Source organism: Astatotilapia calliptera, chromosome 16, assembly GCF_964374335.1.
Source record: "Astatotilapia calliptera chromosome 16, fAstCal68.1, whole genome shotgun sequence".
NCBI lineage: Eukaryota > Metazoa > Chordata > Actinopteri > Cichliformes > Cichlidae > Astatotilapia > Astatotilapia calliptera.
The window spans coordinates 2,874,580-2,891,891 of record NC_137437.1 but is presented as its reverse complement, the minus strand read 5'-3'; the positions used below and the strand labels follow the sequence as shown (position 1 = coordinate 2,891,891).

General features: G+C 37.6%; 1 protein-coding gene across 1 annotated transcript; it reads left to right on the top strand.

Annotated features, from left to right (window-relative positions):
• Positions 1 to 318: 318 nt before the first annotated feature.
• Positions 319 to 2,169, top strand: LOC145421167 (E3 SUMO-protein ligase ZBED1-like). The gene is made up of 2 exons (XM_080291022.1): positions 319 to 604; positions 1,154 to 2,169. Exons 1-2 carry the CDS (start codon positions 319 to 321, stop codon positions 2,167 to 2,169), a joined length of 1,302 nt encoding a protein of 433 aa, XP_080147148.1.
• Positions 2,170 to 17,312: the final 15,143 nt, after the last annotated feature.

The following is a 17,312-nucleotide window of genomic DNA, read 5'->3' as shown; positions in this document are numbered from 1 at the left end:
ACAACCGGGGGAATCCCTGCGAAGCAGCAACAGTCAATTGAGTCGGCTTTCTCCAGCGTCTTACCATATGACAAAAAAGCTAAGAGACATAGCGACATAACGAATGCCATAGCCTACTGTCTTGCTAAAGACATGCTACCAATAAACACGGTCGAAAATGAAGGATTCAAGCAGCTAATTAAGGTACTGGATCCTCGTTACCAACTCCCTGGACGTAAACATTTCTCTCAGATAGCGCTTCCAATGCTATATAGAGAGTGCCGTGAGGCTGTTGAGAAGGAGCTACAAACTGTATCGTTCTTCGCTACTACATCCGACATGTGGTCAAGTCGCACGTCAGAACCTTACCTTAGCCTTACTGCCCACTATATCGACCAAGACTGGAATCTGAAAAGCAAATGTCTTCAAGCTGCCTACCTTCCCGACGACCACACGGGTGAAGTAATTGCATTAGGACTGTCAGAAGCGCTTGCATCCTGGGGACTGAGTGAAGACAAACAAGTCTGCATCACAACCGATAGTGGGACAAATATAGTGAAGGCCACATCCCTGAATAACTGGACCCGGCTGCAGTGCTTCGGACATCGACTTCACTCAGCTATCGGTAAGTTGGGAAGCAGAATAAAATTAAAAATGCCTCTTTTAATTGTGTTTTTGAGCCCATGTAAACATATTAAAAGCTAGAGATCTAAATCACTTCAATGGTTATTGTTAAAAAATAAACATCAGAAAGAATATTCTTCATGTCAGCCTATTTATTTGAGGTAATAGTTGCTGTTGGCATGCATAATAGGCAAATATTCAGTCACTCTTCAGTGTAAATCAAGTTGACAAAATGTGCCAAATAAAATTTAGAATTTTGGGGTTCTATCAGGATCCCAATTGGCTAATACAGAACCTCAGCTCTTTAAGAACAAGTGATGAAAACGTCAAACAATGATGTTGATAACACCAGCCTCTGTCACCTTTTTAAATATAAGAAAAAAAAATTTGGTCATTCTGTCAGCAAAATTTAAAAAAGTAAAAGTACAATCATAGCAAGTAAATGTGTTTTCAGGGCAGTGAAATTTATTTGTGACTGGAAAAAAAAATCAAAAATCTTAAATTAAATTCTGAGGTTAATATGTGCTATTATTTACCTTTTTATCCACAGAAAAAGCCGGCAAAGACAAGAGGATGGAGCGAGCTGTGGCCGTGTGTAAGAGAGTGGTGGCCACCTTCAGTTTCTCTTGGAAGAAGAAAAGGGAATTAGCTGCTGCTCAGGAGGAGCTTCACCTACCCCAGCACAAGTTAGTGACAGAGTCGCCCACCAGGTGGGGCTCACGCCAAAAAATGGTTGGGAGGGTTCTGGAGCAACATAAAGCTATCTCTCAGGTCCTCAGTGCAGATAAGAAGACCAGGCACTTGGTTCCCTCCTGGCAAGATCTAGATGTTCTGGAGTCTGTGCATGTGGCCCTGAACCCACTACTGGAATTCACAGATTCACTTTCTGGAGAGTGTTACGTGAGTGTGTCCTACCTCAAGCCGATGCTTCACCTTTTCAGAACACAGATTCTGAAACCATCTGAGGTTGAAACACAACTTACAAAAGACCTTAAGATGACAGTCATGACATACCTTGATGAAAAGTACAATGACCAGATTACAAATGAACTGCTTGATGTTGCAACCCTGCTAGATCCGCGCTTCAAAGTACAATACATTAATGCAGAACACGTTGATGCCATCAAAATGAGAGCAGTGTATGAGATGTTGGGGCAAATTGAGCACCCATCCACTTCAGCTGGAACGGAGGAAACAGAAGATGGTGGAGCTGCTGCAGTACTACCAACCCAGAAGAAACAGAGAAAGTCACTGGGCAGTTTCTTTAAGAAATCCCACCCCACCAGCACAGGGCTCACTGAGAAAGAGACAGTTGAAAAGGAGCTTGAAAAGTACTTGCTGGCACCTGATGCAGACAGTGAAATGGACCCACTTGAGTGGTGGAAAATCAACAACAGAAGCTTCCCAAGAGTTAGCTGCCTGGCAAAGCGCTACCTGTGCATCCCCGCAACCAGCAGCCCCTCTGAGAGGGTATTTAGTACAGGGGGTAATATTGTGACTTGCCACAGGGCCGCTTTAAAGCCTGAAGCAGTGGATAGACTTGTCTTCCTGTCCCACAACCTGTAGGCTTTTTTCAGACTAAAGTTTATATATATATATATATATATATATGTGTGTGTGTGTGTTGCACCTTGGATGTGTACCTAGGATTTAAAGAATGTTCTGTTAGCATCTTTATTTTAAAACTGTTGGAAAAGCTCAGCTATACAACAAGGAGAGTGAGAATTTCCTTTTAGTTCTCAGTTCATTTGATATTGACATTGACAAAAGTTAGTCAATTTTGTCTGTTCTTCTGTAAAAAAAAAAACCTAAGATTTATTTTTAGAATTAATATTTTGTTTCTAAGTGGAAGTGACAATTTAGTAGTCTGTTTTGTTTGTTCTATTTTCAAACTTAAACGCTTTAGCGGCTGCTTTTTGTTTAGTTTGCAATATTTGCCTTTATTTATTTGAAACTGAAGTCTCATTTTCCTTAAGTACATCTGCCCTGTTTAACTTATTATGGTAAATAAATATTTAAATCAAAACAAGCGGCTGATTATTTCACATTTTACTTGTGAGCAACGGCACATTTAAATCTTACAAATTTAGTTATTTGGCTAGTATCGTGATATATATCGTTATCGCCTGAAATGAAAAAAACATATCGTGATATGGAAAAATCTCATATCGCCCAGCTCTAAGTACAAGATATTTACAATAAGCAGACCTCAGTACAAGAAAGAGTCTTTCCAACACTGATAAACACAGAGGCCAACTTTGACATTAAAAGGTGTAAAAACAAGTACAAGATATTTACAATAAGCAGACCTCAGTACAAGAAAGAGTCTTTCCAACACCGAAAAATGAAAGAGGCCAACTTTGACATGAAAAGGTGTAAAAACAAGTACAAGATATTTACAATAAGCAGACCTCAGTGCAAGAAAGAGTCTTTCCAACACTGATAAACACAGAGGCCAACTTTGACATGAAAAGGTGTAAAAACAAGTACAAGATATTTACAATAAGCAGACCTCAGTGCAAGAAAGAGTCTTTCCAACACTGATAAACACAGAGGCCAACTTTGACATTAAAAGGTGTAAAAACAAGTACAAGATATTTACAATAAGCAGACCTCAGTACAAGAAAGAGTCTTTCCAACACCGAAAAATGAAAGAGGCCAACTTTGACATGAAAAGGTGTAAAAACAAGTACAAGATATTTACAATAAGCAGACCTCAGTGCAAGAAAGAGTCTTTCCAACACTGATAAACACAGAGGCCAACTTTGACATGAAAAGGTGTAAAAACAAGTACAAGATATTTACAATAAGCAGACCTCAGTGCAAGAAAGAGTCTTTCCAACACTGATAAGGACAGAGGCCAACTTTGACATGAAAAGGTGTAAAAACAAGTACAAGATATTTACAATAAGCAGACCTCAGCGCAAGAAAGAGTCTTTCCAACACTGATAAACACAGAGGCCAACTTTGACATGAAAAGGTGTAAAAACAAGTACAAGATATTTACAATAAGCAGACCTCAGTGCAAGAAAGAGTCTTTCCAACACTGAAAAATGAAAGAGGCCAACTTTGACATGAAAAGGTGTAAAAACAAGTACAAGATATTTACAATAAGCAGACCTCAGTACAAGAAAGAGTCTTTCCAACACCGAAAAATGAAAGAGGCCAACTTTGACATGAAAAGGTGTAAAAACAAGTACAAGATATTTACAATAAGCAGACCTCAGTGCAAGAAAGAGTCTTTCCAACACCGAAAAATGAAAGAGGCCAACTTTGACATGAAAAGGTGTAAAAACAAGTACAAGATGTTCACAATAAGAAGACCTCAGCGCAAGAAAGAGTCTTTCCAACACTGATAAACACAGAGGCCAACTTTGACATGAAAAGGTGTAAAAACAAGTACAAGATATTTACAATAAGCAGACCTCAGTGCAAGAAAGAGTCTTTCCAACACCGAAAAATGAAAGAGGCCAACTTTGACATGAAAAGGTGTAAAAACAAGTACAAGATATTTACAATAAGCAGACCTCAGCGCAAGAAAGAGTCTTTCCAACACTGATAAGCACAGAGGCCAACTTTGACATTAAAAGGTGTTCAAACAAGTACAAGATATTAACAATAAGCAGACCTCAGTGCAAGAAAGAGTCTTTCGAACACTGAATAAGCACAGAGGCCAACTTTGACATTAAAAGGTGTTCAAACAAGTACAAGATATTAACAATAAGCAGACCTCAGTGCAAGAAAGAGTCTTTCCAACACTGATAAGCACAGAGGCCAACTTTGACATTAAAAGGTGTTCAAACAAGTACAAGATATTTACAATAAGCAAGCCTCAGTGCAAGAAAGAGTCTTTCCAACACTGATAAGCACAGAGGCCAACTTTGACATTAAAAGGTGTAAAAACAAGTACAAGATATTTACAATAAGCAGGCCTCAGTGCAAGAAAAAGAGTTTCCAACACTGAAAATTGAAAGAGGCCAACTTTGACATTAAAAGGTGTAAAAACAAGTACAAGATATTTACAATAAGCAGACCTCAGTGCAAGAAAGAGTCTTTCCAACACGGAAAAATCACAGAGGCCAACTTTGACATGAAAAGGTGTTCAAACAAGTACAAGATATTTACAATAAGCAGACCTCAGTGCAAGAAAGAGCCTTTCCAACACGGAAAAATCACAGAGGTCAACTTTGACATGAAAAGGTGTTCAAACAAGTACAAGATATTTACAATAAGCAGACCTCAGTGCAAGAAAGAGTCTTTCCAACACTGATAAGCACAAAGGCCAACTTTGACATGAAAAGGTGTAAAAACAAGTACAAGATGTTCACAATAAGCAGACCTCAGCGCAAGAAAGAGTCTTTCCAACACTGATAAACACAGAGGCCAACTTTGACATGAAAAGGTGTTCAAACAAGTACAAGATATTTACAATAAGCAGACCTCAGTGCAAGAAAAAGAGTTTCCAACACTGATAAGCAAAGAGGCCAACTTTGACATTAAAAGGTGTAAAAACAAGTACAAGATATTTACAATAAGCAGACCTCATTGCAAGAAAGAGTCTTTCCAACACTGATAAGCACAAAGGCCAACTTTGACATTAAAAGGTGTAAAAACAAGTACAAGATGTTCACAATAAGCAGGCCTCAGTGCAAGAAAAAGAGTTTCCAACACTGATAAGCAAAGAGGCCAACTTTGACATTAAAAGGTGTAAAAACAAGTACAAGATATTTACAATGAGCAGACCTCATTGCAAGAAAGAGTCTTTCCAACACTGATAAGCACAGAGGCCAACTTTGACATTAAAAGGTGTAAAAACAAGTACAAGATATTTACAATAAGCAGACCTCAGTGCAAGAAAGAGTCTTTCCAACACTGATAAGCACAGAGGCCAACTTTGACATTAAAAGGTGTAAAAACAAGTACAAGATATTTACAATAAGCAGACCTCAGTGCAAGAAAGAGTCTTTCCAACACTGATAAGCACAAAGGCCAACTTTGACATGAAAAGGTGTTCAAACAAGTACAAGATATTCACAATAAGCAGACCTCAGTGCAAGAAAGAGGCTTTCCAACACTGAAAAATCAAAGAGGCCAACTTTGACATTAAAAGTTGTAAAAACAAGTACAAGATATTTACAATAAGCAGACCTCAGTGCAAGAAAGAGTCTTTCCAACACTGATAAGGACAGAGGCCAACTTTGACATGAAAAGGTGTAAAAACAAGTACAAGATATTTACAATAAGCAGGCCTCAGTGCAAGAAAGAGTCTTTCCAACACTGATAAGCACAGAGGCCAACTTTGACATTAAAAGGTGTAAAAACAAGTACAAGATATTTACAATAAGCAGAACTCAGTGCAAGAAAGAGTCTTTCCAACACTGATAAGCACAAAGGCCAACTTTGACATTAAAAGGTGTAAAAACAAGTACAAGATATTTACAATAAGCAGACCTCAGTGCAAGAAAGAGTCTTTCCAACACGGAAAAATCACAGAGGCCAACTTTGACATGAAAAGGTGTTCAAACAAGTACAAGATGTTCACAATAAGCAGGCCTCAGTGCAAGAAAAAGAGTTTCCAACACTGATAAGCAAAGAGGCCAACTTTGACATTAAAAGGTGTAAAAACAAGTACAAGATATTTACAATAAGCAGACCTCATTGCAAGAAAGAGTCTTTCCAACACTGATAAGCACAAAGGCCAACTTTGACATTAAAAGGTGTAAAAACAAGTACAAGATGTTCACAATAAGCAGACCTCAGTGCAAGAAAGAGTCTTTCCAACACTGATAAGCACAGAGGCCAACTTTGACATTAAAAGGTGTTCAAACAAGTACAAGATATTTACAATAAGCAGAACTCAGTGCAAGAAAGAGTCTTTCCAACACTGATAAGCACAGAGGCCAACTTTGACATGAAAAGGTGTTCAAACAAGTACAAGATATTTACAATAAGCAGAACTCAGTGCAAGAAAGAGTCTTTCCAACACTGATAAGCACAAAGGCCAACTTTGACATTAAAAGGTGTAAAAACAAGTACAAGATGTTCTCAATAAGCAGGCCTTAGTGCAAGAAAAAGAGTTTCCAACACTGATAAGCAAAGAGGCCAACTTTGACATGAAAAGGTGTAAAAACAAGTACAAGATATTTACAATAAGCAGACCTCAGTGCAAGAAAGAGTCTTTCCAACACGGAAAAATCACAGAGGCCAACTTTGACATGAAAAGGTGTTCAAACAAGTACAAGATGTTCACAATAAGCAGGCCTCAGTGCAAGAAAAAGAGTTTCCAACACTGATAAGCAAAGAGGCCAACTTTGACATGAAAAGGTGTAAAAACAAGTACAAGATATTCACAATAAGCAGACCTCAGTGCAAGAAAGAGTCTTTCCAACACTGATAAGCACAGAGGCCAACTTTGACATGAAAAGGTGTAAGAACAAGTACAAGATATTTACAATAAGCAGACCTCAGTGCAAGAAAGAGTCTTTCCAACACTGATAAGCACAGAGGCCAACTTTGACATTAAAAGGTGTAAAAACAAGTACAAGATATTTACAATAAGCAGACCTCAGTGCAAGAAAGAGTCTTTCCAACACTGATAAGCACAAAGGCCAACTTTGACATGAAAAGGTGTTCAAACAAGTACAAGATATTCACAATAAGCAGACCTCAGTGCAAGAAAGAGGCTTTCCAACACTGAAAAATCAAAGAGGCCAACTTTGACATTAAAAGTTGTAAAAACAAGTACAAGATATTTACAATAAGCAGACCTCAGTGCAAGAAAGAGTCTTTCCAACACTGATAAGGACAGAGGCCAACTTTGACATGAAAAGGTGTAAAAACAAGTACAAGATATTTACAATAAGCAGACCTCAGTGCAAGAAAGAGTCTTTCCAACACGGAAAAATCACAGAGGCCAACTTTGACATGAAAAGGTGTTCAAACAAGTACAAGATATTCACAATAAGCAGGCCTCAGTGAAAGAAAAAGAGTTTCCAACACTGATAAGCACAGAGGCCAACTTTGACATGAAAAGGTGTAAAAACAAGTACAAGATATTTACAATAAGCAGACCTCAGTGCAAGAAAGAGTCTTTCCAACACTGATAAGCACAGAGGCCAACTTTGACATGAAAAGGTGTAAGAACAAGTACAAGATATTTACAATAAGCAGACCTCATTGCAAGAAAGAGTCTTTCCAACACTGATAAGCACAAAGGCCAACTTTGACATTAAAAGGTGTAAAAACAAGTACAAGATATTCACAATAAGCAGACCTCAGTGCAAGAAAGAGTCTTTCCAACACTGATAAGCACAGAGGCCAACTTTGACATGAAAAGGTGTAAGAACAAGTACAAGATATTTACAATAAGCAGACCTCAGTGCAAGAAAGAGGCTTTCCAACACTGATAAGCACAAAGGCCAACTTTGACATTAAAAGGTGTAAAAACAAGTACAAGATATTCACAATAAGCAGACCTCAGTGCAAGAAAGAGGCTTTCCAACACTGATAAGCACAAAGGCCAACTTTGACATGAAAAGGTGTTCAAACAAGTACAAGATATTCACAATAAGCAGACCTCAGTGCAAGAAAGAGGCTTTCCAACACTGAAAAATCAAAGAGGCCAACTTTGACATTAAAAGTTGTAAAAACAAGTACAAGATATTAACAATAAGCAGACCTCAGTGCAAGAAAGAGTCTTTCCAACACGGAAAAATCACAGAGGCCAACTTTGACATGAAAAGGTGTAAAAACAAGTACAAGATATTTACAATAAGCAGACCTCAGTGCAAGAAAGAGTCTTTCCAACACGGAAAAATCACAGAGGCCAACTTTGACATGAAAAGCTGTTCAAACAAGTACAAGATATTCACAATAAGCAGGCCTCAGTGAAAGAAAAAGAGTTTCCAACACTGATAAGCACAGAGGCCAACTTTGACATGAAAAGGTGTAAAAACAAGTACAAGATATTTACAATAAGCAGACCTCATTGCAAGAAAGAGTCTTTCCAACACTGATAAGCACAAAGGCCAACTTTGACATTAAAAGGTGTAAAAACAAGTGCAAGATATTTACAATAAGCAGACCTCAGTGCAAGAAAGAGTCTTTCCAACACTGATAAGCACAGAGGCCAACTTTGACATGAAAAGGTGTTCAAAAAAGTACAAGATATTTACAATAAGCAGACCTCAGGGCAAGAAAGAGTCTTTCCAACACTGATAAGCACAGAGGCCAACTTTGACATTAAAAGGTGTAAAAACAAGTACAAGATATTTACAATAAGCAGACCTCATTGCAAGAAAGAGTCTTTCCAACACTGAAAATTGAAAGAGGCCAACTTTGACATGAAAAGGTGTAAAAACAAGTACAAGATATTTACAATAAGCAGACCTCAGTGCAAGAAAGAGTCTTTCCAACACTGATAAGCACAGAGGCCAACTTTGACATGAAAAGGTGTTCAAACAAGTACAAGATATTCACAATAAGCAGACCTCAGTGCAAGAAAGAGGCTTTCCAACACTGAAAAATCAAAGAGGCCAACTTTGACATTAAAAGGTGTTCAAACAAGTACAAGATATTCACAATAAGCAGACCTCAGTGCAAGAAAGAGTCTTTCCAACACTGAAAATTGAAAGAGGCCAACTTTGACATTAAAAGGTGTAAAAACAAGTACAAGATATTTACAATAAGCAGACCTCAGTGCAAGAAAGAGTCTTTCCAACACTGAAAATTGAAAGAGGCCAACTTTGACATTAAAAGGTGTAAAAACAAGTACAAGATATTTACAATAAGCAGAACTCAGTGCAAGAAAGAGTCTTTCCAACACTGATAAGCACAGAGGCCAACTTTGACATTAAAAGGTGTAAAAACAAGTACAAGATATTTACAATAAGCAGACCTCAGTGCAAGAAAGAGTCTTTCCAACACGGAAAAACCACAGAGGCCAACTTTGACATGAAAAGGTGTTCAAACAAGTACAAGATGTTCACAATAAGCAGGCCTCAGTGCAAGAAAAAGAGTTTCCAACACTGATAAGCAAAGAGGCCAACTTTGACATTAAAAGGTGTAAAAACAAGTACAAGATATTCACAACAAGCAGACCTCAGTGCAAGAAAGAGTCTTTCCAACACGGAAAAATCACAGAGGCCAACTTTAACATGAAAAGGTGTTCAAACAAGTACAAGATGTTCACAATAAGCAGGCCTCAGTGCAAGAAAAAGAGTTTCCAACACTGATAAGCAAAGAGGCCAACTTTGACATGAAAAGGTGTAAAAACAAGTACAAGATATTTACAATAAGCAGACCTCATTGCAAGAAAGAGTCTTTCCAACACTGATAAGCACAGAGGCCAACTTTGACATGAAAAGGTGTAAAAACAAGTACAAGATATTTACAATAAGCAGACCTCAGTGCAAGAAAGAGTCTTTCCAACACTGATAAGCACAGAGGCCAACTTTGACATTAAAAGGTGTAAAAACAAGTACAAGATATTTACAATAAGCAGAACTCAGTGCAAGAAAGAGTCTTTCCAACACTGATAAGCACAGAGGCCAACTTTGACATGAAAAGGTGTAAAAACAAGTACAAGATATTTACAATAAGCAGACCTCAGTGCAAGAAAGAGTCTTTCCAACACTGATGAGCACAGAGGCCAAATTTGACATGAAAAGGTGTTCAAACAAGTACAAGATGTTCACAATAAGCAGGCCTCAGTGCAAGAAAAAGAGTTTCCAACACTGATAAGCAAAGAGGCCAACTTTGACATTAAAAGGTGTAAAAACAAGTACAAGATATTTACAATAAGCAGACCTCATTGCAAGAAAGAGTCTTTCCAACACTGATAAGCACAGAGGCCAACTTTGACATGAAAAGGTGTAAAAACAAGTACAAGATATTCACAATAAGCAGACCTCAGTGCAAGAAAGAGTCTTTCCAACACTGATAAGCACAGAGGCCAACTTTGACATGAAAAGGTGTAAAAACAAGTACAAGATATTCACAATAAGCAGACCTCAGTGCAAGAAAGAGTCTTTCCAACACTGATAAGCACAGAGGCCAACTTTGACATGAAAAGGTGTAAGAACAAGTACAAGATATTTACAATAAGCAGACCTCAGTGCAAGAAAGAGTCTTTCCAACACTGATAAGCACAGAGGCCAACTTTGACATTAAAAGGTGTAAAAACAAGTACAAGATATTTACAATAAGCAGACCTCAGTGCAAGAAAGAGTCTTTCCAACACTGATAAGCACAAAGGCCAACTTTGACATGAAAAGGTGTTCAAACAAGTACAAGATATTCACAATAAGCAGACCTCAGTGCAAGAAAGACGCTTTCCAACACTGAAAAATCAAAGAGGCCAACTTTGACATTAAAAGTTGTAAAAACAAGTACAAGATATTTACAATAAGCAGACCTCAGTGCAAGAAAGAGTCTTTCCAACACTGATAACGACAGAGGCCAACTTTGACATGAAAAGGTGTAAAAACAAGTACAAGATATTTACAATAAGCAGACCTCAGTGCAAGAAAGAGTCTTTCCAACACGGAAAAATCACAGAGGCCAACTTTGACATGAAAAGGTGTTCAAACAAGTACAAGATATTCACAATAAGCAGGCCTCAGTGAAAGAAAAAGAGTTTCCAACACTGATAAGCACAGAGGCCAACTTTGACATGAAAAGGTGTAAAAACAAGTACAAGATATTTACAATAAGCAGACCTCATTGCAAGAAAGAGTCTTTCCAACACTGATAAGCACAAAGGCCAACTTTGACATTAAAAGGTGTAAAAACAAGTACAAGATATTTACAATAAGCAGACCTCAGTGCAAGAAAGAGTCTTTCCAACACTGATAAGCACAGAGGCCAACTTTGACATGAAAAGGTGTAAGAACAAGTACAAGATATTTACAATAAGCAGACCTCAGTGCAAGAAAGAGTCTTTCCAACACTGATAAGCACAGAGGCCAACTTTGACATTAAAAGGTGTAAAAACAAGTACAAGATATTTACAATAAGCAGACCTCAGTGCAAGAAAGAGTCTTTCCAACACTGATAAGCACAAAGGCCAACTTTGACATGAAAAGGTGTTCAAACAAGTACAAGATATTCACAATAAGCAGACCTCAGTGCAAGAAAGAGTCTTTCCAACACTGATAAGCACAGAGGCCAACTTTGACATGAAAAGGTGTTCAAACAAGTACAAGATATTCACAATAAGCAGACCTCAGTGCAAGAAAGAGGCTTTCCAACACTGAAAAATCAAAGAGGCCAACTTTGACATTAAAAGTTGTAAAAACAAGTACAAGATATTAACAATAAGCAGACCTCAGTGCAAGAAAGAGTCTTTCCAACACTGATAAGCACAGAGGCCAACTTTGACATTAAAAGGTGTTCAAACAAGTACAAGATATTTACAATAAGCAGACCTCAGTGCAAGAAAGAGTCTTTCCAACACTGATAAGCACAGAGGCCAACTTTGACATTAAAAGGTGTAAAAACAAGTACAAGATATTTACAATAAGCAGACCTCATTGCAAGAAAGAGTCTTTCCAACACTGAAAATTGAAAGAGGCCAACTTTGACATTAAAAGGTGTTCAAACAAGTACAAGATATTCACAATAAGCAGACCTCAGTGCAAGAAAGAGGCTTTCCAACACTGAAAAATCAAAGAGGCCAACTTTGACATTAAAAGGTGTTCAAACAAGTACAAGATATTCACAATAAGCAGACCTCAGTGCAAGAAAGAGTCTTTCCAACACTGAAAATTGAAAGAGGCCAACTTTGACATTAAAAGGTGTAAAAACAAGTACAAGATATTTACAATAAGCAGACCTCAGTGCAAGAAAGAGTCTTTCCAACACTGAAAATTGAAAGAGGCCAACTTTGACATTAAAAGGTGTAAAAACAAGTACAAGATATTTACAATAAGCAGACCTCAGTGCAAGAAAGAGTCTTTCCAACACTGATAAGCACAGAGGCCAACTTTGACATTAAAAGGTGTAAAAACAAGTACAAGATATTTACAATAAGCAGACCTCAGTGCAAGAAAGAGTCTTTCCAACACTGATAAGGACAGAGGCCAACTTTGACATTAAAAGGTGTAAAAACAAGTACAAGATATTTACAATAAGCAGACCTCAGTGCAAGAAAGAGTCTTTCCAACACTGATAAGCACAAAGGCCAACTTTGACATGAAAAGGTGTTCAAACAAGTACAAGATGTTCACAATAAGCAGACCTCAGTGCAAGAAAGAGTCTTTCCAACACGGAAAAAGCACAGAGGCCAACTTTGACATGAAAAGGTGTTCAAACAAGTACAAGATATTTACAATAAGCAGACCTCAGTGCAAGAAAGAGTCTTTCCAACACTGATAAGCACAGAGGCCAACTTTGACATTAAAAGGTGTAAAAACAAGTACAAGATATTCACAACAAGCAGACCTCAGTGCAAGAAAGAGTCTTTCCAACACGGAAAAATCACAGAGGCCAACTTTAACATGAAAAGGTGTTCAAACAAGTACAAGATGTTCACAATAAGCAGGCCTGAGTGCAAGAAAAAGAGTTTCCAACACTGATAAGCAAAGAGGCCAACTTTGACATTAAAAGGTGTAAAAACAAGTACAAGATATTTACAATAAGCAGACCTCAGTGCAAGAAAGAGTCTTTCCAACACTGATAAGCACAAAGACCAACTTTGACATTAAAAGGTGTAAAAACAAGTACAAGATATTCACAATAAGCAGACCTCAGTGCAAGAAAGAGTCTTTCCAACACTGATAAGCACAGAGGCCAACTTTGACATGAAAAGGTGTAAAAACAAGTACAAGATATTTACAATAAGCAGACCTCAGTGCAAGAAAGAGTCTTTCCAACACTGATAAGCACAGAGGCCAACTTTGACATTAAAAGGTGTAAAAACAAGTACAAGATATTTACAATAAGCAGAACTCAGTGCAAGAAAGAGTCTTTCCAACACTGATAAGCACAAAGGCCAACTTTGACATTAAAAGGTGTAAAAACAAGTACAAGATGTTCTCAATAAGCAGGCCTTAGTGCAAGAAAAAGAGTTTCCAACACTGATAAGCAAAGAGGCCAACTTTGACATGAAAAGGTGTAAAAACAAGTACAAGATATTTACAATAAGCAGACCTCAGTGCAAGAAAGAGTCTTTCCAACACTGATAAGGACAGAGGCCAACTTTGGCATTAAAAGGTGTAAAAACAAGTACAAGATATTTACAATAAGCAGACCTCAGTGCAAGAAAGAGTCTTTCCAACACTGATAAGCACAGAGGCCAACTTTGACATGAAAAGGTGTTCAAACAAGTACAAGATATTTACAATAAGCAGACCTCAGTGCAAGAAAGAGTCTTTCCAACACTGATAAGCACAGAGGCCAACTTTGACATTAAAAGGTGTAAAAACAAGTACAAGATATTTACAATAAGCAGACCTCAGTGCAAGAAAGAGTCTTTCCAACACTGAAAATTGAAAGAGGCCAACTTTGACATTAAAAGGTGTAAAAACAAGTACAAGATATTTACAATAAGCAGAACTCAGTGCAAGAAAGAGTCTTTCCAACACTGATAAGCACAGAGGCCAACTTTGACATGAAAAGGTGTTCAAACAAGTACAAGATATTTACAATAAGCAGACCTCAGTGCAAGAAAGAGTCTTTCCAACACGGAAAAACCACAGAGGCCAACTTTGACATGAAAAGGTGTTCAAACAAGTACAAGATGTTCACAATAAGCAGGCCTCAGTGCAAGAAAAAGAGTTTCCAACACTGATAAGCAAAGAGGCCAACTTTGACATTAAAAGGTGTAAAAACAAGTACAAGATATTCACAACAAGCAGACCTCAGTGCAAGAAAGAGTCTTTCCAACACGGAAAAATCACAGAGGCCAACTTTAACATGAAAAGGTGTTCAAACAAGTACAAGATGTTCACAATAAGCAGGCCTTAGTGCAAGAAAAAGAGTTTCCAACACTGATAAGCAAAGAGGCCAACTTTGACATGAAAAGGTGTAAAAACAAGTACAAGATATTTACAATAAGCAGACCTCAGTGCAAGAAAGAGTCTTTCCAACACTGATAAGGACAGAGGCCAACTTTGGCATTAAAAGGTGTAAAAACAAGTACAAGATATTTACAATAAGCAGACCTCAGTGCAAGAAAGAGTCTTTCCAACACGGAAAAATCACAGAGGCCAACTTTGACATGAAAAGGTGTAAAAACAAGTACAAGATATTCACAATAAGCAGACCTCAGTGCAAGAAAGAGTCTTTCCAACACTGATAAGCACAGAGGCCAACTTTGACATGAAAAGGTGTAAAAACAAGTACAAGATATTCACAATAAGCAGACCTCAGTGCAAGAAAGAGTCTTTCCAACACTGATAAGCACAGAGGCCAACTTTGACATGAAAAGGTGTAAGAACAAGTACAAGATATTTACAATAAGCAGACCTCAGTGCAAGAAAGAGTCTTTCCAACACTGATAAGCACAGAGGCCAACTTTGACATTAAAAGGTGTAAAAACAAGTACAAGATATTTACAATAAGCAGACCTCAGTGCAAGAAAGAGTCTTTCCAACACTGATAAGCACAAAGGCTGACTTTGACATGAAAAGGTGTTCAAACAAGTACAAGATATTCACAATAAGCAGACCTCAGTGCAAGAAAGAGTCTTTCCAACACTGAAAAATCAAAGAGGCCAACTTTGACATTAAAAGTTGTAAAAACAAGTACAAGATATTTACAATAAGCAGACCTCAGTGCAAGAAAGAGTCTTTCCAACACTGATAACGACAGAGGCCAACTTTGACATGAAAAGGTGTAAAAACAAGTACAAGATATTTACAATAAGCAGACCTCAGTGCAAGAAAGAGTCTTTCCAACACGGAAAAATCACAGAGGCCAACTTTGACATGAAAAGGTGTTCAAACAAGTACAAGATATTCACAATAAGCAGGCCTCAGTGAAAGAAAAAGAGTTTCCAACACTGATAAGCACAGAGGCCAACTTTGACATGAAAAGGTGTAAAAACAAGTACAAGATATTTACAATAAGCAGACCTCATTGCAAGAAAGAGTCTTTCCAACACTGATAAGCACAAAGGCCAACTTTGACATTAAAAGGTGTAAAAACAAGTACAAGATATTTACAATAAGCAGACCTCAGTGCAAGAAAGAGTCTTTCCAACACTGATAAGCACAGAGGCCAACTTTGACATGAAAAGGTGTAAGAACAAGTACAAGATATTTACAATAAGCAGACCTCAGTGCAAGAAAGAGTCTTTCCAACACTGATAAGCACAGAGGCCAACTTTGACATTAAAAGGTGTAAAAACAAGTACAAGATATTTACAATAAGCAGACCTCAGTGCAAGAAAGAGTCTTTCCAACACTGATAAGCACAAAGGCCAACTTTGACATGAAAAGGTGTTCAAACAAGTACAAGATATTCACAATAAGCAGACCTCAGTGCAAGAAAGAGTCTTTCCAACACTGATAAGCACAAAGGCCAACTTTGACATGAAAAGGTGTTCAAACAAGTACAAGATATTCACAATAAGCAGACCTCAGTGCAAGAAAGAGGCTTTCCAACACTGAAAAATCAAAGAGGCCAACTTTGACATTAAAAGTTGTAAAAACAAGTACAAGATATTAACAATAAGCAGACCTCAGTGCAAGAAAGAGTCTTTCCAACACTGATAAGCACAAAGGCCAACTTTGACATTAAAAGGTGTTCAAACAAGTACAAGATATTTACAATAAGCAGACCTCAGTGCAAGAAAGAGTCTTTCCAACACTGATAAGCACAGAGGCCAACTTTGACATTAAAAGGTGTTCAAACAAGTACAAGATATTTACAATAAGCAGACCTCAGTGCAAGAAAGAGTCTTTCCAACACTGATAAGCACAGAGGCCAACTTTGACATTAAAAGGTGTAAAAACAAGTACAAGATATTTACAATAAGCAGACCTCATTGCAAGAAAGAGTCTTTCCAACACTGAAAATTGAAAGAGGCCAACTTTGACATGAAAAGGTGTAAAAACAAGTACAAGATATTTACAATAAGCAGACCTCAGTGCAAGAAAGAGTCTTTCCAACACTGATAAGCACAGAGGCCAACTTTGACATGAAAAGGTGTTCAAACAAGTACAAGATATTCACAATAAGCAGACCTCAGTGCAAGAAAGAGGCTTTCCAACACTGAAAAATCAAAGAGGCCAACTTTGACATTAAAAGGTGTTCAAACAAGTACAAGATATTCACAATAAGCAGACCTCAGTGCAAGAAAGAGTCTTTCCAACACTGAAAATTGAAAGAGGCCAACTTTGACATTAAAAGGTGTAAAAACAAGTACAAGATATTTACAATAAGCAGACCTCAGTGCAAGAAAGAGTCTTTCCAACACTGATAAGCACAGAGGCCAACTTTGACATTAAAAGGTGTAAAAACAAGTACAAGATATTTACAATAAGCAGACCTCAGTGCAAGAAAGAGTCTTTCCAACACTGATAAGGACAGAGGCCAACTTTGACATTAAAAGGTGTAAAAACAAGTACAAGATATTTACAATAAGCAGACCTCAGTGCAAGAAAGAGTCTTTCCAACACGGAAAAACCACAGAGGCCAACTTTGACATGAAAAGGTGTTCAAACAAGTACAAGATGTTCACAATAAGCAGGCCTCAGTGCAAGAAA

Coding starts and splice junctions, on each gene's coding strand:
- LOC145421167 (XM_080291022.1), top strand. CDS start 319: ATGTGGTCAAGTCGCACGTCAGAACCTTACCTTAGCCTTACTGCCCAC. Junction 605..1,153: donor TCGACTTCACTCAGCTATCG/GTAAGTTGGGAA, acceptor TTTTATCCACAG/AAAAAGCCGGCAAAGACAAG.